We start from the raw sequence: 26,357 nt of genomic DNA, 5'->3' as shown, positions 1-26,357 counted from the left end.
GAAATGTGCAAAGTTGTTGTTCATACCCTCAAGTAACGACTTTCTTTGGTCTCCATTAGGTATCTCCACGCAGTAGCTAATCCAGGTTTGATTTCTTTGACTGGACCTTACTTAGACGTTGGAGGAGCTGGCTATGTAGTGACCATCAGTCATACAATTCATTCATCCAGGTAATATTTCAATTAATTTTTACTCATTTCTTAAACACATTAAGGATACTTTGAAAATCTGAATAGAATAGTAGACACCAAGAATTAGTGGCAAAAGTATGACCTTTGTTGTGGGCAAGCTGGGGTTTGAATATCTTCTCTAGCTGTGCCATCTTGGATACCCTGACCTTCCTCCTGATGTCTGTAAAATGGGGATAATACTTACCTCACACGATTATCGTGTGATTGAGTCAGTCAAAAGCACTTAGCCCTGTTAGTGGCCGTGAGGGTGCTTATGAAAAAGAAAAAGAAAGATGTTAGATTCAGTAAAGCAGTTCCTAGAAATGCCAGTCATAAACCAATCAAAGAAATAGCACCAAGAGCCTGACAATTATTATTATCAGAGAGTGTTTTCCCAAGAACAGAGTAGTTTTAGTGAAGAAAAAAATGTATCAAGACTTGAGATTGTTTCCTTTTGTATTGGGGTCTCGTTAGAATTATATAGGAGTTTGTTGTTATGGTTTTGTTACTGTTTTTACTTTGTCCTTGCTCTCTCTTGAGGAATGAAAAGGCATTTTGAAAATTGATTTTCCAGGCATGCTATAAAATGTCAGTATTTCTGTAAATATATTTAGGGTGCTTTACATTTCAAGCTTTTGAAGTTTCAGTATTTAAGCTACAAATGTCAGTGAAATGTTGGGTAGAGAGGCAAGTCCAAACACATTGTTTTAATCCCTTCATTATACAAATCGCTATTTTTCCCTAGCAACCAATAAAGACCATATTTTGACTGGTATCTGTAATGATGCCTTAAAATTTATGGGAGACAGATTTTCTTGCTTAACTTTAGGCTTTTCACAGTGCTCATTATATATCAAATGGCTGACATTCAGTAGAATTCTTCTAACTCTAGTACGTTGGAATCAAGAATTGGGAAGCAGTGCTGTGTGGAATTTCAATATCATGACCTGTGTCTCCATGGCAGGCAGGGCCCTGCTGCCAGCCAAATATTGATTTCTTTTCAGGACATGGTATCTGTTTGGCTCCATCACATATAAACAAGTAAACATTCTTTTAGAACAGGCCTTTTCAATGTTTTCATTAACAGGCCATCTGTAAGGTATACACCTACTATTGACTGAATTGTCTGAAAGTCAATGACAAAAAGTTGTCATTTCTCCCATATATTCTAATCAATTGAGAAAAAGTAAACAAACGTGGTTTCTTTGAGGGGGCAGAAGTCACCTTGTTCTTTGATGACAAGGACATGGACCGGAATTGGACTCTTAAAGATGTTGCTGGGGGAGCAGGGAGAGAATGCCTACCTACCTGTGTGTGTCTTACTTAGGCTTTGACATTCCACCCGGCTTCTCCCATCTGCCACTCATTATCAAGAGCCATTAGCTTTTCCTTCTACACAGTATTCTTTTTATTGGGCGGGTGGGGGGGGAAGGAGGTCACAGAGAGGTACAGATTTTTATGCTCGTATACATGTTTTTATTAGAATTTGGATGGGTGGAAGAATTTTCATTTCATTTATTTATAAATATTTATGGTGTCAGCCCAAATGACACATGATGGAAATATGATGGGCTTTCAACTTAGAAAAAACCTGGGTTCAGTTCCCTCATTTGGTCACTGTTTATAGTGTATTTAGCCCACACAGGTTTAGCTATTCGAGTTTAACAAGAGTTAAATGGCCATTTAAATCCTGTCCATTAGTCACTCAGTGAGAGTATATTTCAGGAATAAGTATCTGCTCTTGCCTTGATCAATATGCAGTCCCATGGACTTGATCATTTGAACATTTTCCTTAGCTGAGCGTGTTTTTATTATTTAAAGCCATCTATTTCATTCACCGTAGTTTAGAATGCAAGTCAATTAACGCTTCTGGTTTTCAACCAAAGCAACTATAGCTTTAATGGGTATATTCATAGGTGGGATCTGCTGAGGTACTTTTTCCAAATGACTACCAGTGATTTTGGTCTCATGTGACAACTTGAGAACCTGCCCTCCTCCTAAGATGTGATTCCACTCTGAAAAAGCGGATGTGTCATTTACTGTCTGTATGACTATTAACAAGTTCCTTTCTGCCTTGGTTTCCTCACCTGTGAAAGAAGTATATTAGGGCCTATCTGAAATGATTATTTAGAGATTACTGTAAATAATATACGTGAGGCTCCTAGAACAGTGTATGGCCCATGGTCAGGGCTCAATAAATGTTAAATACTTTTATTATTATTATGTTCCATGACTCTCTGAGCCTCATATGGAAAACAGAGGTAACAATGCCCAAATTGAACTAACATAATGAAAATTAAAGATAATGCATGTAAAATGCTTAGCACTATACTTGCCAATGTCAAATCCCCAATAAATGGTAGTTATTTTTATTATCATGCTTTAAATTTCTTGCATTTTAATGGGTCAGAAGAGGGAACCTAAGCTCACATTCAACTTGTTGTGAAGCACCCTAATTCTCCCTTGGTTTTCAGAAGCGGTTGGGCTGAGAACTTGAGGACAGGTTTTTTCAGTGCTCACTTATCAGTTAAGCAGTTTCTTTCTTCAGCATTACTAGTGGCCTGAGAATCTAGGTATGCATTCTTTGGAGGATGATAATGTGGTAGTAATGATGAAGTACAGTCAATGATTAAGGGACTGGTTAGACAAGTCTTTGGCAGTGAAAATCTCACCAAAGCGCTGCAAACAGCATGGACCGTTGTGCTGAGAAATGTAGGCTTAGTTTGATTTTTCTATGGTATTCTTTATGGGTTGCTACGGTAACCATGTACATTTTTTAAATGCAGGTGAAAATATGAATGCTAGACTTCCATGGGCAATATATAATATATGCTTTTACTTCAGCACATTTATCATCAACAGGGGCAGATGGCAGTCATACAGGGGAATTTTAGAAACAAAATCAACTTGTCCCACAAAACCTGAATTGGATTTTTCACTGAGGCAGCTGTAGTATTGTAGAAAGAACCAGATTTAGTCTCTAAACCATAAATAAAAGGTGATCAATCTTTAAGTCTTTTAACCATTCTAAACCTAATATTTCATTTATAAAATAGGAACTATAATTCCTTTCTGATGTCTTCACAGGAAATTAAGTAGATGGTTTAAAATTGCTTGGAAACTCTTGAGTACCATGCAGATCTAAGGAGGCAGAAACCCTATTGGTTAGGAATATATGCTTTGGAGTTGAAGGCACTGAGTTTAAATCCCTGCTTCTACTAGTTATTCACTGTGTGACTTTAGCCAAATACTTAATCTCCCCAAGCTTCAGTTTTCTGGAAATAATGCCTCATAAGGTTTCTGTGAGAAATCACTGAAGTGATATATTCAGATGCCTACCAGAATGCCTATAAATTGTGAACATTCAGTAAATGGAAGCCATTACTATTATCATAATGATGGCTATTGTTTAGACTCATCACTCTTTCCTGAACAAGCAAGAGAAGTTTAGACTTCTTCTGACTAATACTTCAGCAAAATATTCTTTTCTACAGTGCACAAATCCCATAAGGTAACTGAGTCTTGGAGTTCTTCCATGGGAGAATTTAAGTTACTTAAGTAATAATAAGGGCTCTTATTGAGGCAATAACCTCTCAAAGGCAATCCCACAACATGGTCTTCCCCCATCCCATGCCAAAAACAGCTTTGACAGCAAAGCTCTGATAGAAATTTCATTATGGGTCATGGTCCTTTTTTCTTGTTGTTTGTTTGTTTGTTTGTTTGTTTGTTCTGTTTTTTTTTTTTGATGGGGGTGGTGAGTGGTGAGTTGAGTTAATATGTTAGTATCAGTGTTGTTAGTAACCAGTTGTCTACATAGCAAAGCTAATTTCACTCCCAAGTTTTGATTTTCCCAAAGAGGACTTTACTTTGGGAAGTTTCTTCTGAGCTGTTATTAACCCCATTTTCAGATAAGAAAACTGAGGCTTAGATAGGTTAAGTAGCATCCCAGGAGCCCCATAGATAGAAATCAACCAGGCCAAATTTTGACCCAGATCTGATTGATTCCAGAGCTAAAAGGCTAGCAAGCATCATGTTGTATTGCCCAACTTTCTCTTCCTTGGTGCTTCTATTTTTGAGAGTAGCATTTTAGAATGGAGACAGAACTGGCCTATGAACCAGGAGAGTCTCGTTCTAGAATGTGAGCTGGGTTTTGAGTATAGCCAACTTTAGTGTTATAGAAAGAAAACAAAACGTTGTTTTCACTAAGTTTTGTATGACCTAAAACTAATTAACCTTTGAGAGCTCTATAAAATGAGATGTATAGATTAATAACTATAGATTTATCATGATCTATAAAATGAAGGAAATAACCAAGGACATCACTCAGCCTCCTTGTCTGAAGTTTCATTGTTAGAGACTGGTGGTTGCCAAGGGGGAGGGGTTTGGGGGAGGGATGGAGTGGGAGGTTGGGGTGAGCAGATGTAAGCTTTTATATATAGCATGGATAAACAACAGGGTCTTACTGTATAGCACAGAGAACTATATTCAGTATCCTATGATAAACCATAATGGAACAGAATATTAAAGAAAGTATGTATAAATATGTATAACTGAATCACTTTGCTGTACAGCGGAAATTAACAACACTGTAAATCAACTATACCTCAATTAGAAAAAAAAAAATTGAAGGAGAAATAAAGGTTCCTTGTTGGAAGGAACCTAACAGCCACACATTAAACCTCCCAGCTGATGCCTATCCCCCCACCACCCCCATATTCTTGACAAAGAATAATCCCACCATTGTCTGAACATCTATAGTTAGAACTAGCCATATTCCACAGCTGCCCATGTTTTGGGCTAGTCTTACTTGGGAAGTCCTACCTTTAATCTTACATTTTTCTCTTCTCAAATCTCCATGTTACGGTAAGTTAGTCATTTAGTTAATTGTTTCTCCAAGGGTGGAAAGTGCGGAGAACAGGAGTCATGTGTTTCTGATACCATACAATGTCCTTATGAGTGAACATAGCTTTTGCCTTTAAATAAGACACACCTCTTATTCTCACTGATCATTTTCACATGAAGTACACAGCTGTCTTCCGGGCATACTGTGGCTGTGATGGGCATTGACTTCACGCTTCGATACTTCTACAAGGTTCTGATGGACTTATTACCAGTTTGTAACCAAGATGGTGGCAACAAAATAAGGTGAGCCCTTCAGGGACCCTATATCCTATCTAGCTGCAAAATACAAAGAAAAAGATGTCAGGTATCTCCAGTTTAATGCCAAGCACATTGTCATAGTCAGCGTCAGAAATTGAGTCTGTTGCCTGGGTGTTCTATTCGGGAGGTTTTTGTTCTTTTATTTTTCTAAGATGCATGCTGTTTATGACTTAGATGGACAGATTTGGCTTCTAACAAGAAGAGTCACTGTGGCACAGAATTCTCCAAAAGCTCTTGTTTCTCTAGGAGTCAGTAATTAGAGGTTTCCCATATCTTGGGTGCTAGAAAGACCAGAGGGTACTCTTGGGTGGTACTTTTGATGTGAACTTAGTTATTAAACCAAAGTCTTTGTGAGATTTTCAGATGCTTAGACTGTTCCTTTGTACATTTCCCCAGAAAGAGGCTCATGGAACCAAAAGTCTTTGCCACCTGAATTTCAAAAGAGCATGTCTGATCAAAGCAAGGGCATTCCCTTGATTTCATACAGGCCACTTTTTCTTTCTTTCTTTTTTTTTTTGTAGTACGCGGGCCTCTCACTGTTGTGGCCTCTCCCGTTGCAGAGCATAGGCTCTGGATGCGCAGGCTCAGTGGCCATGGCCCCGCTCCGCGGCATGTGGGATCCTCCCGGACCCGGGCACGAACCTGTGTCCCCTGCATCGGGAGGCGGACTCTCAACCCGTGTCCCCTGCACCAGCAGGCAGACTCTCAACCACTGTGCCACCAGGGAAGCCCCCAGGCCACTTTTAAAAATAGCTTTATTTCCAACTCATGACCCATGCTTCATATCACTGCTAAATTTCACATGGGCCCTTAATGGGGAAATGCAGAATTCACAGCAAACTGTTACGACGAATGGAAAGTAAAATAGCGCAGAATATAGTCTTGATTAAAGCAGTTCTAACTTCACTTATTTAGTGTTTCCATCAAATATATTTTTGCATGTCCTCTGAACGTTGTATTTTAGGTATGTTTGTCATTGAAAGAGGAAATTGTATGGTTTACCTAAAATTTGTGCCTGTAAATACCCAAGACTGCTTCTTTCGGAATCTCCCTCCCCAGAAAAAAGAAAAAAATGTCCCACTTTATACATTCTTGCAAAAGATCTTCGAGCCCACCTTACTTAGTCTGGGTGGTCACATTCTGTACGAAGTATGTAGGTGACCTCAGAGTCAGGTATAACTCTCTCGCCTTAAACCATATGCCAGGTAATCCAGCGCCTTGAGAATTAAGTGTCTGTCACCTGACTGCCAGCCTTCCTTCATTTCGTCCATGAATATTTACTGAGAACCTGATAAATGCAATTTGTGTCAGGACTAGCAAGATAGATGCTCTCCAGAAGCATAGAACAGCAGCTTCTGTGAATGAGGAATGTCATTGTCTTGGCACAGGTGCTTCATAATGGAGGACAGGGGTTATCTGGTGGCACATCCAACCCTCATTGACCCCAAAGGACACGCACCCGTGGAACAGCAGCACATCACCCACAAGGTATTTGTCACGAAGCTAGAGCCCAGTTCTCCACCGGGCTGCGGCTCACTAACCACATGGCATCTGTCTTGTGTTCTGCTTGGCCTCGGTAGGAGCCCCTGGTAGCAAATGACATCCTGAACCACCCCAACTTTGTAAAGAAGAACCTGTGCAACAGCTTCAGTGACAGAACGGTCCAGAGGTTTTATAAATTCAACACGAGCCTAGTGGTAAGTTGATTCCTCAACGTTCTCTTCTCCCATCCGGCTATGGAATTGCAATGGAGTCATGGTTTGTGTCTGAATGTTAGCTATTACCGGCTGTTTCATTGCCTGGGAATTAGAGTGATAGGACATGACAGACCTTAGTCCAACTCCCCAGTCTGATAGTTGTGGGATATAAAGCCCTGAATGGAGAAGTGAGTGTTTTAAGGTTTCGCAGTTGGTATTTTGCTTTGGTTTTGTTTGTTTAAAGACATACCCAATCTAAGCCCTTTGAAATGTCTGCTGAAGTCTGTTCCCACACTCTTGTATAAATACATGTGGCACCATGTGGTCCTCTCTTCCTGTCTTCTAGAGATTACTCAGTCTCCCTAAATTCTTAAAGCCAAATTAGGTTAGTTCTTGGTCATCCACCCTGTTAGATGAGAGCTCTTATGTAGATCATCCAAAAATAATTCCTTTTTTTCTTTTTTAAGCTTAGAATACTCTCTTGTGATTTGAGATGCTACAAATTTACCTGGGTATGGTTAGAGATCTTAAGGATATACTTATTAATTTGTAAATAATCCTAGCTGAGAGAGAATGGGTCATGACAGAACCAACATTCAAAAAGTTATTCACAAGAAGTAAATGTATTCACAAATCATTACATGTATTATTAAAAAGATAATCATAAAAATGTATTGAGTTAGTACACCTGAAACAAACACAACATTGTAAATCAACTGTACCCTAATAAAAATTTTTTTAAATAAATAAAATAAAATTAGCTTGAAGTCAGAAACAAAAGAGGTTAAATGAAAATCCTGAACTTAAGTCTCAGAAAAAGTGATTGTAAAAACAATTGTGTAGGGTTCTAGAAGAGGTTTTTGTTTTGTTTTGTTTGGGGCTTTTTTTTTCTGCAGTACGCGGGCCTCTCACTGCTGTGGCCTCTTCCGTTGCGGAGCACGGGCTCCAGACTCGCAAGCTCAGCGGCCATGGCTCACGGGCCCAGCCGCTCCACGGCATGTGGGATCTTCCCGGACCGGGACACAAACCCGTGTCACCTGCATCGGCAGGCGGACCCTCATCCACTGTGCCACCAGGGAAGCCCTAGAAGAGTTTTAAGAATGAATATATTAATAGGATAGTGTGTTCAAAGCAAGGGAAGTCATTATTACTCTGTTCAACCCCCATACCCATTCTGATGAGCACTTTCTGTAAAGGTGACATTGACAAACATGCGTGTAATCGGAGGGAGGCTGTCAGGTAAGGTTGTCATATGAAAGTCTGCCTTACTCTGTGTTATCTTCTGTCATTTGTACAATGATTTCCTGAGTCTTCAGCAGAGAAGCTAGGATATTCCAGTAAAAATTTTTCAGACTTGCAAATTTTAGTGGAGTATGAATTAGAATAAATTCTTAATGGCCCAAGTTATTCCATAATGGAATTGGAACATTCCTGGTTATTGGAGCTAACAGGCTGATAAGCCTATGTTATTGCTTATATTGTGAAGGTGGGCATCTTCCAGGCAGTAAAGAATTCATCTAGACCTCTAAGAAACCATTCAGTGCCATGATTCTCAGGGTTAGGCTTATCCTCACCATGCACACATAAGGGATAACTGGCATGGAAACCAACATGGGCTTAAATAATTGGCCTACTGCATATGACACGTGCAGAGAAAATGACCATACTCAACTTTACAATGCTGCTTTAGAATCTTTGGCCTTCAAATATTGTAGACATTTCATGAAGCCACCTATCACATTTTCTTGTTATAGAACGAAGGAAAGGATGCTTGCTTTAGTTGGATTGAACTCTTTTCATCAGTTGGTTGAAGGGTTGTTTTCAGGATGGTAGAGCTGAATCTTTGCATTGTTGTCTGTCACTTCTGACAACTCTGTTGTCTATAGGGGGATTTGACGAACCTTGTGCACGGCAGTCACTGTTCTAAATACAGACTGGCGAGGATCCCGGGAACCAATGCGTTTGTCGGCATCGTCAACGAAACGTGTGACTCTCTTGCCTTCTGTGCTTGTAGCATGGTGGACCGGCTCTGTCTCAACTGTCACCGGTAAAAATGGGACAGGTCGTATTCTCTGTTTTCCACACTACTGAATATTTTAACTGTTGCCAACTGCAAAATAAACACGAAGTGTTCAGGTGTGTCCTAGAGGAAAGGAAACTCCTGGTTACAAAAGCATTTAGAGCTGTGTTGTTTGCAGCATCCTCGTCCAAAGAACAATGGATTGAGGTCAACTGTGTATTTAAACCTTTAGGGATAGCTTTTACTGTCGCTTTTAACTATGGTGTCTTTATTTCATTTCCCTAGGTGCATGTACAATATATAGTTTATCAACCCGCTGCATAGTAACTTTCTTTTTCCTTTTCAGAATGGAACAAAATGAATGTGAATGTCCTTGTGAGTGCCCTCTAGAGGTCAATGAGTGCACTGGCAACCTCACCAATGCAGAGAACAGGTAAATTTAAAATGTGTGTGTGTGTGCATATTTATAATGGCAGTCTTATTTATAGATTTGTTTCGAGTTGGAAGTATAAGAAGGTGATTCATTCTGATGATGGAACTGTTCAGTGAGCCAGTTTTCAAACTCCATAGTGTCTTAAAGTGAAGTCCACTTTCAGGTTTGAATATAAATGCTAAAAAGTTTTTGAGTATATGTGCTATTTACAAAAATATGAGACTGTTACAAGCATTAACTAAGTGCCTAACATGTGTCAGATACTGTATGTCCAGTAAGTCACTTAGTTTTCTTTCTTTTTTTTTCTTTATTTTTGGTTACATTGGGTCTTCGTTGCTACGTGTGGGCTTTTCTCTAGTTGTGGTGAGCGGGGGCTACTCTTCATTTCAGTGCATGGGCTTCTCATTGCAGTGGCTTCTCTTGTTGCAGAGAACAGGCTCTAGGCGCCCAGGCTTCAGGAGTTGTGGCTCAAGGGCTCTAGAGTGCAGGCTCAGTAGTTGTGGCACATGGGCTTAGTTGCTCTGCGGCATGTGGGATCTTCCTGGACCAGGACTCGAACCCGTGTCCCCTGCATTGGCAGACAGATTCTTAACCACTGCGCCACCAGGGAGGCCCTGTCACTTAGTTTTCAAATTAACCCTTTGATAAACATGTAGGAACATTTCACACACACAGATGCTCACACATAATATAGCATTATTTATCTCAGTGACAGATTTTTCAGGCCAGATTGGCCCAAGGTTTCATAGAGCTAAGTGACAAAACCAGGATTCAAACCCAGATCTGTTTGACACTGTCAGGGGCCAAGGGCATGATGAGTTTGGAATATGGATGGTATTGGTCCTAACCTTCAGACTTGCTCCTACGTAGAAACCCAAGCTGTGAAGTACACCAGGAGCCAGTGACGTACACGGCTATTGACCCTGGCCTGCAGGATGCTCTTCACCAGTGTGTCAACAGCAGGTGCAGTCAGAGGATGGAGAGTGGGTAAGCAGTGCCTGGTGCTGATTTCACATCAACATCATAGCTGCAGGAGCAGAACCTAGTAAAGAACAGGGACCAACAGCCCCGTTGAGCTTTTCCAGATGGTATTTATCATCCCCATTCTTGATGTTTTAAAAAGATGTACCAGTTTTTCAGATCTAGAACTGATTTTGATATGCCTTTTATCTACCAGGTTTAATGTTATTTGGTTTCCACTTGTTACAGGTATTTGGCACATGTACCATATCTTAGTAGCCTCATCTGTGGATGGAAAAGTTATTCTTGAAATAAGAGGAGTAAGAGAGGAAATGACATGAAGAAGCAAGGGCAAGGGGGCAGGAACTCATGGGTTCTAGAAACAGAACCCAGCTCTATGTGTGGTACATTGAAGCTCATCAATTGTTTCTTAGAAAGCAGATATGCTTTACAGTCGTGTTGAGAACTGAAAGCCACATGCTCCCTGCTCCCTCACCCTCCTCCCTAGGGTGTTTGGGACTAAACAGCTGCAAGCTACCATTTGATTCAACAAAGTTAGTGGGTAAAAGGGGCAGCCAGTTTTACTTTCAGTATGTATTTTAGCAAAGGAATGGTAGGGCATCAGATAGATTAATTCGGTGTGTTATGCAGTAACCCGAAGCCTATTAAGCTTGAGAAACACTGTGTCAGAATGCACTCAACATGTTAAAAGTTATAAGAAATTGGCAGCAAAGAAATCTGTTTAACTTATCCACTGTTTCCCCAACTTGTTTGATCAATTTTTCCTTCCTTCCTTTTTCTTTTTTTTTTTTTTTTTTGGCTGTATGCGGGCCTCTCACTGTTGTGACCTCTCCCTTTGCGGAGCACAGGCTCCAGACGTGCAGGCTCAGCAGCCATGGCTCACGGGCCCAGCCGCTCCGCGGCATGTGGGATCTTCCTGGACCGGGGCACGAACCCGTGTCCCCTGTGTCAGTAGGCGGACTCTCAACCACTGCACCACCAGGGAGGCCCCCTTTTTCTTTTTTTTTAATGACCATATACCTGGGGGGTGTTAGGCCGAAGTCTAACAAACCTTGGGGCCATGTGGTCTTTTAAGATGATTTTGAGTGACCCTGCACTAATCCATGATGTGTGGACTTCATGGCTTGATTCACAGAGAGTGGTTCTATTTCTCTCATCTCCAAGCTGTTGAGGGATATTAGACAGCTTTCCCGTGGCAGGTATGGCTGTTCTCCTTTTATAAGGAAAGGAAACTCAGGCTCAAGGAGTTATAGCACTCGTGAGTCATGGAACCCCTGAGAGCTATCTGATGCCCAAGTCCATGTGCTCTCCCCTGCATGACACCGCTTTCTGGAACATTCAGCGTTGTCTTTCTGGCAGGGACTGCTTTGGTGTGCTGGATTGTGAATGGTGCATGGTAGACAGCGATGGCAAGACCCACCTGGACAAATCCTACTGTGCGCCCCAGAAAGAATGCTTCGGGGGGATCGTTGGAGCCAAAAGCCCCTATGTTGATGACATGGGAGCAATAGGTATGTTTTTGGGGAACCCAGAATAATTTGATTCTTGAAAACATATTTTCTTGCCTCTATACTAGGACAAAGATCTTAAAATAATTCTCTACCCTACTTCCCTGATTTCTTGGCCAGTAGTTTTTCGTTGCAAAACCAAGGCAAATAATTACTTTCAAAGCTGGCTAGCTATACTGTGCAGAGTAAGCAGCCATCTTTCCTGCCAAATTTTGCAAGCCTGGAATTCATTCCCATTAAGCTTGTTCTGAGAAATATCAGGCCTGATTTTTGAGCAGCTGAACTGTGGGGTTGTGTGAATGTGAATGCCAGCTGTCAGAAGCATAGGGCTGGCGATGGGCAGAGTGACCCGTGCATTTCGCTTTCCTGCTGCTACCTTCCCTCACAACTTGTGAAGGCAGAAATCTTACGGCTACAAATTAGTATTTAGGTCCTTGAGGTCGGCAAAAGCCAGAGCTATCCAGTGCAGTGGGGGGTGGCTTGGGGTGGGGGACAGGGACATTTTTGGGAGGAACACCACTGGGATTAGGCCCCAAGACCTCAAAAATACTACCTGCATACCCACCCTGAGATCTTCTCAGTGTCTTTCTGGAATTACCACAAGCTCCTCAAGCTTAGTTGGCAAGTGAAAAGATACTTAAGCCTTTAGTTAATGCCTTTTTTGACATCTCCCCACATTAGCCTGTCTGTGGAAGAAAAGCTTTTCCTATGTGAGGAAGGCTTCTGAGCTCTAGTAGGACTACCGGACCAGGTTAGGACACGGTTGAAGTGACCTTGCTCCAAGAAGTCACTTTATGTGCCCACCTGCAGTTTCCTGTCTGAAAAGTGCAAATAGTGTCTTAAAGGGAACCCAATATGCTTTGAAATTTGATCCTTTTTGGAGGTCACGTGACTGAGCCACTGAACTAAATGACACCATGTAGAGTAAATATGTGCTGAGAGACCCACGTTGCCCTGCCTCACCTCTGTATTAAGAGTAGTGCAGGGCTTCCCTGGTGGCGCAGTGGTTGAGAGTCCGCCTGCCGACGCAGGGGACGCGGGTTCGTGCCCCGGTCCGGGAAGATCCCACATGCCGTGGAGTGGCTGGGCCCGTGAGCCATGGCCGCTGAGCCTGCGCATCCGGAGCCTGTGCTCCGCAACTGGAGAGGCCACAACAGTGAGAGGCCCGTGTACCGCAAAAAAAAAAAAAAAAAAAAAAGAGTAGTGCACAGCCCAGGGCTGGGCCCTTAGACTGGGCACTGCATGTGTAAGGGATCCTCAGCCACTCGCTTATTTCACAAGTCCTTGCCAATTGTGTGCTCTGCAAGCAAGCAACATTTCATCCGAGAACCAGAAATTAAAGGAAGCCCTGTTCCCACATCCTGGTGGGTCTTCTTTAAGGGATTCAAAGCTTAAAGCAGCCGTTCTTACGTATCTTCACTAAACCCCTTCCCACTACATTCCTTCCCATCTCACCCCTGTCCCCATCTCCTGCTACACTTGGGAAATCTTTATGAAGGACATCTGTTTGTTTATATTTTAATGAAGGTGATGAGGTTGTCACATTGAACATGATTAAAAGTGCCCCTGTGGGTCCAGTGGCTGGAGGCATCATGGGCTGCATCATGGTCTTGGTCCTGGCCGTGTATGCGTACCGTCATCAGATTCATCGCCGGAGTCATCAGCATATGTCTCCTCTTGCTGCCCAAGGTGAGCTCGAAAGGAATCCCAAAGCTCCCCCAGGAGGCAGCAGCCTCCCAGGGTTGTCCCAAGGGGAGAAGGGCAGTAACCAGTTGTAAGCCTTTAAGCGACTGTTAAGACCAGTGCTACATTTCCTGCTACCGTGGAGTAGATTCGGAGGTCCCCAAAGCCTGCTTCCCTCCTTTAGTTCACAGCTCATTCTTTAGGGCCTAAATCCTGCAAGCCCCATTTGATTCCCCAGAAAATCCCTAGATTATCTCTCTCCTTACACAAGCGTGAGCCCGCCATAGCTTGCCTCTGGAATAAGCCAGTCAGGGGAGCTGGGATGCTGAGTGGGAAATGTTGTTCTTCACTAAGCTCAGATATGCTGCCTTTGCTGTTCCGAAAAGACGGGCAGACCAAAGATACCTCAGGTCACTACTGGCAAGAACATGAATCTGTTCTGTTGCAGCTATTATTATATTGTGTGAATGACCACACATTCAAAGGAATGGTCACATCTCTTAAAACAGGATAAGGACTGTCCAACCTGGGTAAGGACGTGAAGTCAGATACAAAATGATTAATTGGTAATTATGGCTTCCATATCAAGAGTTAAATGTGGTATCTGTGCTCGTTTGCAAGGAACAAAACCATTTAATGACCATCCCCATCCTCCCTAAAAACCCCTTGGGATGTGTTACCCTGACCTTTGTGGAGATAAGGCTCACTCATCATTTTTCCTGGACTTGGTCAGGAGCCTGGCAGCAGTCATGATTAGTTGATGTTGGAATATTTCAGTGCGGTTGCAATCCTGTCGGGGGATCATGGATCGTGTTGTCTGATTTAGTAACTGAGCTGACCACAAAGCTCTTTCCTCTTGGTAAGGTTTGGTGTGACTGAGGATGACTGCCGTCCAGTGTAACCTTAGACCTGGCCTTTTATAATAGGATTCTGTAGCGCCATTTTATCAGCACAGTCAGCTGTGGTTTTAGACCCCTTCCTTCCATTTCAGGTACTTGAGGAGAGGATTAAAGACCTGTTAGCCTCAATCAACATCTTTTCTCCTCTGTCTCCAGAAATCAATCTCAGGTGCCCCTCTGGATGATTCACCTCTTGTTCTCTCTTCTGATTCCTGCTCCCTCCTCCTTTAAAAAAAAAAAAAATGAGATGGGGCATCAGTTCATTGATGGAATGCTGTCATCCAGTCATCAAATGAGCACTCTGCAGGGCATTAAAGTGGGTGATTTTGTTTGATTAAATAGTCATGTTTCTCTCTTTTGAATGATGGGTAGAAATGTCAGTGCGTATGTCCAACCTGGAGAATGACAGAGATGAAAGGGATGATGACGGCCATGAAGACAGAGGCATCAGTGAGTATCCAGGCTGCCTCCATGCAGAACGCGGCAGCAGGAGGCTAATCCAGAATAAATGTGCTTTCTCGTATTAAAGTTTAAGATGCTTTGGCATGATGGGGTTCTTTTCTTCCCCCATTTTCATTAGGAATAAGCATAGGTATTTGCTTTGTTCTAGTACATCTCAAAAGATTTCAGGGTGTTCTTTGTTGCATTAAGTACTTTGGCCTAAAACACCTTACTCTTCCCTTTCTTTCTCCTCCTCATTACTTTCCAGTATAGCATTTTAGAAAGGAAGTCATCAGGTATGCATTTCTTTTAAATCCCTTAACTAATGTATACAACTCAGGGGGAAGAAAAAGAACATTTCTCTTACCAAAAGAGAGCTCCATGTGTGTTGAGATACTTTGGCCTTCAACTATACAGAGTATATCTCCTTGATGCATGTTGGAGATATGTCATTAGGGAGCTCTTGCTGTCCCAGTCCTAAAACCAACTCCCCTAATCCTCAGAATTGTTAAAAAATTACTCATTCTAGCTCTGCAAGGAATAACTCCCCCCATCATGTGAAAGAGCCTACTTAGCGCAAATGCGCTTGATACAATAAAGATACTGGCCTAAGAGTGACTAACCATCCTTGCCTTCCACAGTCAGCAATACTCGATTTATAGCCGCGGTCATCGAACGGCACGCACACAGTCCAGAAAGGAGGCGTCGCTACTGGGGTCGCTCGGGAACAGAAAGCGATCATGGTAAGGTCTGGCTTCCTGCGCTTGAGGCCCTGAGGACCCTGGTGCACTTATGGGCCAGTGCTCACAAGTTATTTATGCATAAATAACCCTTCTCTCTCTTTCCTGTTCCATGCTCAGGTAAATTATTTTGACATAGTTTTCCAAAAAGATACATTCCAACATGAAACTTTTATAAGAGCCCTAGGAGAGTTTGGCTTACGGCTCAGCATTCCCAAGCATATCTGAGATGACCTCTGGGCACACAGATTGCCTCCTGGGTTTTCTCCATGAATAAGCATTCAGATCATCTCAGTGGTACCTGCTTACCCATTCACTGAGAACCAGTGGTACCCCACTTGGTTCTCAGTGAATCGGCTTACTCATAGGTCCTGCTGCCCAGTGATGTTGGTTGGCAAACACCAGCATCGACAAGGGCTCTCTTGGCCACATACTCTCAGGGCCTGGCAAGAATCCATGCTGTCATCTGGCATCCCCTGCCCTGACCTCCTGCCTGGCCTGGAGCCCCAGGGAAGGCTTCACCAAAGAGACAACACTTACCCTGGGCCTTGAAGGATGATTAAAGAAAAACGAGGGACAAAGGATATTAGAGGCAAAGGGACTGGTGTGTACAAAGTCATGGAGGTGCCTAAAGTGCCTGTGAGGTGCTCGGGAAGGGTCGGGACTGAGTTGTGAAGAGACACTGGGTGCTAAGTGAGCTACCAATTATCAAGTCCACGGCTGTACCAACAGCATGGCCACCATGTACCTTCTCACCTTCCCAGTGCCCGTATGGCTTATTGTCACAGACAACAGCAGATGTGTCCTACTGTCTAGGCATACCTGCCACTGTTGCACAAAAATATAACAAGTGTACATCCTTTCCTGTAATTGTCAGATCTTTTTGTTTTTCATATAGCTGTTTAATTTTCCAGAAATCTTTCTTTTCTTCCCAGAATCAGGTCTTTTTTTAATGCATAAATAATGCATTTATGCTTTTTTTATTCTGCTTTCTCCACATCTACCCCGAAAAAAAAAAAATGTCTTCAAGCAGTGTGCTTCCACACCTGTGCTAAAAAATGCAGGAATAGATGTTCATCAAAGCAACCAATGTGGCCTTTTACACCACAGCCAGATATTCAAACTCCCTTTGGAAAACAGGAGAAGCCAAAGGTCTGATTTTTAAATTGGGGACTCTTAATTTGGGCTCTGAATGACATTGTTCCCACCAACTAAATAGAAACTTCTGGTTTCTATGGAGAGTAAAAGCAGAACTTAAATTTCTCAGTTTCTTTGACTTTCTGCCTTTTTTCCAGAAAAACCTTTGAACCTGCATAAATTCATTCTGCCAGGCAGTTCTGTGTCTCTTCTCCTTTGAATAATAAAACAGGTTTGAGGCTACTAAAGTTCAACAGAAATAATTTCTTATTCAGCAGAAATACTGAGTTCTTTCTCTCTCTCCCTCTCCCTCTCCCCCACCTCCCCTTCTCTTTCCCCTGGTAGAAACTGCTTCAGTACAAAATTGGAATTCTGAGTGATGTTTCTAATGTTCCATTGGCCCTCCCATCATCTTAGTAAAAATGGCATATGAAGCAACAGCTGAGATAAAAGGAATAGTGCAGTGTCAGCACCCAAAAGCCAAGGAATCTAGCTAAGGGCTTGCTTTCTTTCATTTTTCACAATAATTGGATCCCTGTTAGCCCCAGAGTTTCTCATGCAGACAGAATGCAACGCCAGAAGACGTGGAAGACATGGACATTCCACGTAATTCCAAAGGCACCACAAAGTCAACAGCATTTAACCGAGTGTTGTCATATTCCTGAACCTGTATGGTGGGTCACTAAAAGTGGTGGCATCAAGCTAATGTCCCTGTGGTACCCAGAGGATAAACCATAGGTACCCATTAAACACGGAAATCAGGTCTAGTTCTTTTGTGGCACATGACTTGCTCAAGCGTGTGTTCTCTTATTTGGTGAAGGTATCAGGCGGGCATCTGCTGTTTGCTTGGCAGAGAGGGAGGAGTTGGGGAAGGGGGCGGGATGGGCCTTATTTCTGCCAGGCAGCGTGGTATAGAAGAGCTTATGAGATAGGTCAAGCAGGGCTTCCCTAGTGGCACAGTGGTTGAGAGTCTGCCTGCCGATGCAGGGGACACGGGTTCGTGCCCCAGTCCGGGAGGATCCCACATGCCGCGGAGCGGCTAGGCCCGTGAGCCATGGCCGCTGAGCCTGCGCATCCAGAGCCTGTGCTCCGCAACGGGAGAGGCCACAACAGTGAGAGGCCCGCGTACCGCAAATTTAAAAAAAAATTTAAAAAAAAAAAAAAGATAGGTCAAGCAGAATTCACTTGGAATCCCACCTCTCCCCTTCTTTCCAGGTAGTGAGACCTTAGTGAAGCTACACGGACCTCAGTCTCCTAATAATTAAAACGGGATTAGAAATTCCTCCCTGGTACGGTTGTCGTGAGGATGAAGCGAGATAACACATGGCAGGCGTGAGCTCAGAGCTGACCTCACCTCCATACCCACTCTGCCCTCAAGGAATTGATAATCCAGCAGGAAACTGTAAATGCATGCATGTATTCACAAGACTGATAAAAGGCTGAATTATGACAGCTTCCTTAAAGAAGTGGAACAAAGAAGAAGATGGGGAGAGAGTTCACTTTTATCTGCAAGTAAATCATGTAAGACCCTGGGTGGGGGAGAGGGGACACGCACAAAAGGAAGCCTCAAAAGAATAAAAGATACAAATATATAAGTATGGAACAGACCAGACTTTCATGGTATGGTTCAGAGTGGTGATATTCCCAGAATTAAAACTAAATGTTACCAAGCTAAACTCGGAGACTCCAGGCTGCATTTTTAACTAGAAATATTTCATGTGGCCAACAGAGTTTTGTATTTTAAAAGAACCTAATTTTTAATTTTTGTATCTTAAAAGAAAACTACTCAAAATAAGAATGGTTTCTGAAAAGTAGAATCATTTTTATCAACGTTCTAACACATGTAGAATGATTGTTTTCCAGCACTTGACTATTAACTGTTACACTCTGCTTTGCCCATTAGTTCTCTTGAAAATATCATATTCTAACTAATCAATTGGCCCTTTTTTTTTTTAAGAAGATGTTGGGGGTAGGAGTTTATTAATTAATTAATTAATTTTTGCTGTGTTGTGTCTTCGTTTCTGTACGAGGGCTTTCTCTAGTTGTGGCAAGCGGGGACCACTCTTCATCATGGTGCGCGGGCCTCTCACTATGGCGGCCTCTCTTGTTGCGGAGCACAGGCTCCAGACGCGCCGGCTCAGTAGTTGTGACTCACGGGCCTAGTAGCTCCGCGGCATGTGGGGTCATCCCAGACCAGGGTTCGAACCCGTGTCCCCTGCATTAGCAGGCAGATTCTCAACCACTGCGCCACCAGGGAAGCCCCAATTGGCTTATTTTTAAGTTAAAAACCACCAGTATGTATTTGTTCCTTGTGAGTCTGTGTCTTAGTTTCCATCTCATTAGAAACATTAAAAATGTACATTAAGCACCATTTTTTTCTTTGTAAAAGGGAATTTTTCCCCTAGCGAAGTAAATTCCAAAAGACTTAAAACGCAAATGCTGAACCTTGAAAATCTGGTCAAAAACTATGTAGTGCACCACGAAACCATTTTTAGAAGTTCAGAGATATTCTCCTGCAGTTACTCGCTGTGACCACAAAGGGGTGATGACCACAAAGGGGTGAGTGAGTCCCCAGAGGGACCTAACAGCCCTTGCCATCAAGAGGGTTTTCTTAAGAACCGTCAGATAAATACATTAGCAGAACGCCAAAGAGCAAAAGCCTAATTTGACTCTTCTATTCCTTATGGATGCCAGGCCTCCTTCCTGAAGCCTGTTTCTCCTTGAAATTGGCTTTGCAGGAATTTCTCTGCATGCACCTTTGGATAGTAAAGAAGTCTTTCTTTGAAAGTATTTGTAAATGTCCTCTGTGTCTTAAATGGTGCTGCTTCCTGCATGAGTCAGAGACCACGTCTGTCTTATGCATCACTGTGCCCAGCACTCCACAGAATTGCCTGGCGCTGAGTAAACACTCATTTAATTTGCTAAGTGAGAGCACGTGTTTGGCTTTCTCCTGCTTCTCTGAAACATGCTACTCCCTCCCTCCAGATTTCCATGAATTACTGAGATAAGAGGAAGCCTGAGTAAGTTACAGAGGGGTTGAGCGATAGTGTCCCACTAAGGAAATAAAACAGAATTGCCCCAGAGGGGTTCCCTTCGGAGGGGTCCCTGCTGGGATTCTCATCAGAAAGCACCAGGAGAAACGGGGCTGCCCCCGAGTTACCTTGGGAATGGCTGCAAGGTCACCGCCCACCTGGGCCTGTGACCAGCCAGGTTCAGAGCACCCCTGGACTCTAAGTCAGAGCTCCAGGCAGGGCCCAGTGAATCCTAGAATGTCTTCATTATTAGATGAGACTGGTAAAATGTCACACCAGACAGAACCACAGATTGCTGAAAAAATGATGTGATTTTTTTTTAAGCACATGCTTTGCGTAAGGCGTAAGTCCTCGTACTTTAAGAAATAGTTTGCTAATGGACAAGACAGCCCTATATTTTTTTGTAATATGGTAAAATCTAAGATAGGGGTGTGCACAGAATACCGTTTAAACTCACAGAAGAGACACCAGAACCCCTATAGGTTGGTATGACTGGGTGGGGTGGATGTTGGTTGGGAAGGTTTCCCAGAAAAGACCTTCAAACATAACGTGAAGCACAACAGCAAGATAAGGGAAGGTGGGAGGGTGAGGCAGGCAGAAGGACCACTATGAATTTTACACCACGAATGTGAAAATCGCTGTCAGTTCCGATGGGTGCTTGTAAATGAGCAGAGTCAGGAAGGCATCCAGGAGGCAAGATGAAGACAGCCTAGCACTAAAGGTTGGCTAAAAATAATCAACACAGACACTGAGATTTTGCTAAAATGTGTTTTCTAGTACTTTAGTCTCTTATGTGTAGAACATTTGTAACTGAGGTTTTAAAGCCTACATTACATTCTAGACTTAGCACTACTGAAGCTGAGAATCTTGTTCTGGCTCCTGATCTCTTAATCTTGGGTAAAGGCATCACTGTTCCTCCAGCATCTGAACCTAGAAACCTCAAGGATATTAACCCTCTTGGCATCTTCACCAGGAGGTCCATTTGGTCACCAGAGCCAGCCCTTCCCTGAACTTGAACAGCTGCTCGCTCCCACTTAAACACGGCTAATGTCCCACTTCACGGCCTTGCCGTCTTCTTGGGCCGATGCTCAGTCCCCTGTCCTCCGAGCCTCAGATCCCTCCTTCCTTGTGGCCAGCCTCCTCATTGCTACAAGGGCTCATCTTAAAGCACACGTTATGTTATTGCCATCTACCTTCCCCCTGCCCTTTGACCAGCCTTGCTGGTCTGGTCTCAGCCCGCCTGTCCAGCCTCATCTCTTGCTCTTTTCTCCTACACGTGAAGCTTTTCCCCATTCCTCAAATCGATGGAGCCTTTCAGTCTTCTGGTCTTTGAATATGCTCATCTCCCTGCCTGAAGTACCTTCCACCCCTTTCTTTACCTAGTGAACCCCTCTCTCCCGTGAGGGCCACCTCATGGGTCACTTCCTCCAGGATCCTAAGCCAAGTTCATCAGCTTTGGTATTCCTTTGTAATGCCTCTGGTTTCGCACCTGTGTTTCCCCTTCTTGACTATGGGCTTCTCAGAAGCTGGGGCCTCACCTTACCCCTTTTTCTGTTGAGCCCCTAGCCTGGCATCTGGCACCAAGAGGGCATTCAGTAATGCTGGACACACAACAACGAACTCTCCTTCTTCTGTCCTGATTTATGGCCAACGTGCCTGTTTTTCTGGCTGGGTATCTCTACATATGTTATTCACAAACTCTCAAAATCAAGATGTGCAAAAACAAAATTCGTTACCTTCCCGGAGACTCAGGATCTCGGAGTCACACTCTCACCATCCTGACTGTAAGTTGCAGTCCTCTTTAACCACCCCTCACCTCCCAGCCCCCCACATCAAATTGCTGATGAACTACTACTGTTTCCACCCCCCAGAGCTGTCTGTCCAATCCCATAGTTTTAATTCAACAACTCTCAGCTGGGCTGTTGCAATAACCTCCTAACTGCCTCCCTCTCTCTCCTTTTTATTCAGCCTCCAAACTGCCACCAGAACTCTCTCTCTTTTGTATATATAAATTTATTTATTTATTTTTGGCTGTGTTGGGTCTTCATTGCGCGCAGGCTTTCTCTAGTTGCAGCGAGCGGGGGCTGCTGTTCCTTGCGGTGCACGGGCTTTTCATTGCGGTGGCTTCTCTTCTTGCGGAGCACGGGCTCTGGGCACGCGGGCTTCAATATTTGTGGCTCGCTGGCTCTAGAGCGCAGGCTCAGTAGTTGTGGCACACGGGCTCAGTTGCTCCACGACATGTGGGATCTTCCCAGACCAGGGATCGAGTCCACGTTCCCTGCATTGTCAGGCGGATTCTTAACCACTGCGCCTCCAGGGAAGTCCCAGAACTCTCTCTTTTTTATATATATATATATATATAGCAGGTTCTTATTAGTCATCAATTTTATACACATCAGTGTATACATGTCAATCCCAATCGCCCAATTCATCACACCACCACCACCACCCCCTGGCCCCTTTCCCCCCTTGGTGTCCATACGTTTGTTCTCTACATCTGTGTCTCAACTTCTGCCCTGAAAACCAGCTCATCTGTACCATTTTTCTAGGTTCCACATACATGCGTTAATGTACGATATTTGTTTTACTCTTTCTGACTTACTTCACTCTGTATGACAGTCTCTAGATCCATCCACGTCTTAACAAATGACTCAATTTCGTTCCTTTTTATGGCTGAGTAATATTCCATTGTATATATGTACCACAATTTCTTTATGCATTCGTCTGTCGATGGGCATTTAGGTTGCTTCCATGACCTGGCTATTGCAAACAGTGCTGCAATGAACATTGGGGTGCATGTGTCTTTTTGAATTATGGTTTTCTCTGGGTATATGCCCAGTAGTGGGATTGCTGGATCATATGGTAATTCTATTTTTAGTTTTTTAAGGAACCTCCATACTGTTCTCCATAGTGGCTGTATCAATTTACATTCCCAGCAACAGTGCAAGAGGGTTCCCTTTTCTCCACACCCTCTCCAGCATTTGTTGTTTGTAGATTTTCTGATGATGCCCATTCTAACTGGTGTGAGGTGATACCTCATTGTAGTTTTGATTTTCATTTCTCTAATAATTAGTGATGTTGAGCAGCTTTTCATGTGCTTCTTGGCCATCTGTATGTCTTCTTTGGAGAAATGTCTATTTAGGTCTTCTGCCCATTTTTGGATTGGGTTGTTTGTTTCTTTAATATTGAGCTGCATGAGCTGTTTGGAGATTAATCCTTTGTCCGTTGATTCGTTTGCAAATATTTTCTCCCATTCTGAGGGTTGTCTTTTCATCTTGTTTATGGTTTCCTTTGCTGTACAAAAGCTTTGAAGTTTCATTAGGTCCCATTTGTTTATTTTTGTTTTTATTTCCATTTCTCTAGGAGGTGAATCAAAAAAGATCTTGCTCTGATTTATGTCAAAGAGTGTTCTTCCTATGTTTTCCTCTAAGAGGTTTTTTTTTTTTTTTTTTAATATTTACTTTGGCTGTGTTGGGTCTTCGTTTCTGTGTGAGGGCTTTCTCTGGTTGTGGCAAGTGAGGAGCACTCTTCATCACAGTGTGCGGGCCTCTCGCTATCGTGGCCTCTCTTGTTGCGGAGCACAGGCTCCAGATGCGCAGGCTCAGTAGTTGTGGCTCACGGGCCTAGTTGCTCCATGGCACGTGGGATCCTCCCAGACCAAGCCTCGAACCCGTGTCCCCTGCACTGGCAGGCAGACTCTCAACCACTGCGCCACCAGGGAAGCCCCCTCTAAGAGTTTTATAGTGTCCGGTCTTACATTTAGGTCTCAAATCCATTATGAGTTTATTTTTGTGTATGGTGTTAGGGAGTGTTCTAATTTCATTATTTTACATGTAGCTGTCCAGTTTTCCCAGCACCACTTATTGAAGAGACCGTCTTTTCTCCATTGTATATCTTTGCCTCCTTTGTCATAGATTAGTTGACCATAGGTGCGTGGGTTTATCTCTAGGTTTTCTATTTTGTTCCATTGATCTGTGTTTCTGTTTTTGTGCCAGTACCATACTGTCTTGATTACTGTAGCTTTGTAGTATAGTCTGAAGTCAGGGAGTCTGATTCCTCCAGCTCCGTTTTTTTCCCTCAAGACTGCTTTGGCTATTCAGGGTCTTTTGTGTGTCCATACAGATTTTAAGATTTTTTGTTCTAGTTCCGTAAAAGTGCCATCGGTAATTTCATAGAGATTGCATTGAATCTGTAGATTGCTTTGAGTAGTATAGTCATTTTCACAATATTGATTCTTCCAATCCAAGAACATGGAATATCTCTCCATCTGTTGGTATCATCTTTAATTTCTTTCAACGGTGTCTTATAGTTTTCTGCATACAGGTCTTTTGTCTCCCTAGGTAGGTTTATTCCTAGGTATTTTATTCTTTTTGTTGCAGTGGTAAATGGGAGTGTTTCCTTAATTTCTCTTTCAGATTTTTCATCATTAGTGTATAGGAATGCAAGAGATTTCTGTGCATTAATTTTGTATCCTTCAACTTTACCAAATTCATTGATTAGCTCTAGTAGTTTTCTGGTGGCATTTTTAGGATTCTCTATGTATAGTATCATGTCATCTGCAAACAGTGACAGTTTTACTTCTTCTTTTCCAATTTATATTCCTTTTATTTCTTTTTCTTCTCTGATTGCCATGGCTAGGACTTCCAAAACTATGTTGAATAATATTGGTGAGAGTGGACATCCTTGTCTTGTTCATGATCTTAGAGGAAATGCTTTCAGTTTTTCACCATTGAGAATGATGTTTGCTGTGGGTTTGTCGTATATGGGCTTTATTATGTTGAGGTAGGTTCCCTCTATGCCCACTTTCTGGAGAGTTTTTATCATAAATGGGTGTTGAATTTTGTCAAAAGCTTTTCCTGCATCTATTGAGATGACCATATGGTTTTTATTCTTGAGTTTGTTAATATGGTGTATCACATTGATTGATTTGCGTGTACTCAAGAATCCTTGCATCCCTGGGATAAATCCCACTTGATCATGGTGTATGATCCTTTTAATGTGTTGTTGGATTCTGTTTGCTAGTATTCTGTTGAGGATTTTTGCATCTCTATTCATCAGTGATATTGGTCTGTAATTTTCTTTTTTTGTAGTATCTTTGTCTGATTTTGGTATCAGTGTGATGGTGGCCTCATAGAATGAGTTCGGGAGTGTTCCTTCCTCTGCAATTTTTTGTAAGAGTTTGAGAAGGATGGGTGTTAACTCTTCTCTAAATGTTTGGTAGAATTCACCTGTGAAGTCATCTGGTCTTGGACTTTTGTTTGTTGGAAGATTTTTAATCACAGTTTCAATTTCATTACTTGTGATTGGTGTGTTCATATTTTCTATTTCTTCCTGGTTCAATCTTGGAAGATTATACCTTTCTAAGAATTTGTCTATTTCTTCCAGGTTGTTCATTTTATTGGCATAGAGTTGCTTGTAGTAGTCTCTTAGGATGCTTTGTATTTCTGCGGTGTCTGTTGTAACTTCTCCTTTTTCATTTCTAATTTTATTGATTTGAGTCCTCTCCCTCTATTTTTTTTTTGTTTCCTTGGGTTTTTTTTTTTTTTTTTTTCTTTTGCGGTATGTGGGCCTCTCACTGCTGTGGCCTCTCCCGTTGCAGAGCACAGGCTCCAGAGGTGCAGGCTCAGCGGCCATGGCTCACGGGCCCAGCCGCTCCGTGGCCTGTGGGATCCTCCCAGACCGGGGCACGAACGCGTGTCCCCTGCATCGGCAGGCGGACTCTCAACCACTGCGCCACCAGGGAAGCCCCTCCTCTCCCTCTTTTTCTTGATGAGTCTGGCTAATGGTTTATCAATTTTGTTTACCTTCTCAAAGAACCAGCTTTTAGTTTTATTGATGTTTGCTATTGTTTTCTTTGTTTCTATTTCATTTATTTCTGCTCTGATCTTTATGATTTCTTTCCTTCTGCTGTCTTTGGGTTTGTTTGTTTTTCTTTCTCTAGTTCCTTTAGGTGTAAGTTTAGATTGTTTTCGTGAGATTTTTCTTGTTTCTTCAGGTAGGCTTGTATAGCTATAAAGTTCCCTCTTAGAACTGCTTTTGCTGCATCCCATAGGTTTTGGATCATCGTGTTTTCATTGTCATTTGTCTCTAGGTATTTTTTTATTTCCTCTTTGATTTCTTCAGTGATCTCTTGGTTATTTAGTAACATATTGTTTAGCCTCATGTGTTTGTGTTTTTTACATTTTTTTCCCTGTAATTCATTTCTAATCTCATAACAGTGTAGTCAGAAAAGATGCTTGATATGGTTTCAATTTTCTTAAATTTACTGAGGCTTGATTTGTGACCCAAGGTGTGATCTATCCTGGAGAATGTTCCATGCGCACTTGAGAAGAAAGTGTAATCTGCTGTTTTTGGATGGAATGTTCTATAAATATCAATTAAATCTATCTGGTCTATTGTGTCATTTAAAGCTTCTGTTTCCTTATTTATTTTCATTTTGGATGATCTGTCCATTGG

At 42.6% G+C, this 26,357-nt stretch overlaps 1 protein-coding gene across 1 annotated transcript in view; it reads left to right on the top strand.

Annotated features, from left to right (window-relative positions):
- The window catches only part of CACHD1 (cache domain containing 1), a 231,837-nt gene that overhangs the window by 200,490 nt on the left and 4,990 nt on the right, over nucleotides 1-26,357 (top strand). The window contains exons 16-26 of the mRNA XM_081225215.1: nucleotides 60-170; nucleotides 5,193-5,315; nucleotides 6,719-6,818; nucleotides 6,911-7,027; nucleotides 8,914-9,074; nucleotides 9,394-9,480; nucleotides 10,351-10,467; nucleotides 11,821-11,972; nucleotides 13,497-13,658; nucleotides 14,924-15,001; nucleotides 15,634-15,735. Of these exons, the coding sequence (XP_081081341.1) occupies nucleotides 60-170; nucleotides 5,193-5,315; nucleotides 6,719-6,818; nucleotides 6,911-7,027; nucleotides 8,914-9,074; nucleotides 9,394-9,480; nucleotides 10,351-10,467; nucleotides 11,821-11,972; nucleotides 13,497-13,658; nucleotides 14,924-15,001; nucleotides 15,634-15,735 (1,310 nt within the window). The remainder of the gene's footprint in view (nucleotides 1-59; nucleotides 171-5,192; nucleotides 5,316-6,718; nucleotides 6,819-6,910; nucleotides 7,028-8,913; nucleotides 9,075-9,393; nucleotides 9,481-10,350; nucleotides 10,468-11,820; nucleotides 11,973-13,496; nucleotides 13,659-14,923; nucleotides 15,002-15,633; nucleotides 15,736-26,357) is intronic.

Source organism: Mesoplodon bidens (assembly GCF_964165515.1).
Source record: "Mesoplodon bidens genome assembly, chromosome: 2".
Classification (NCBI taxonomy): Eukaryota; Metazoa; Chordata; class Mammalia; order Artiodactyla; family Ziphiidae; genus Mesoplodon; species Mesoplodon bidens.
This window is presented reverse-complemented; position numbering and strand designations above follow the sequence as displayed.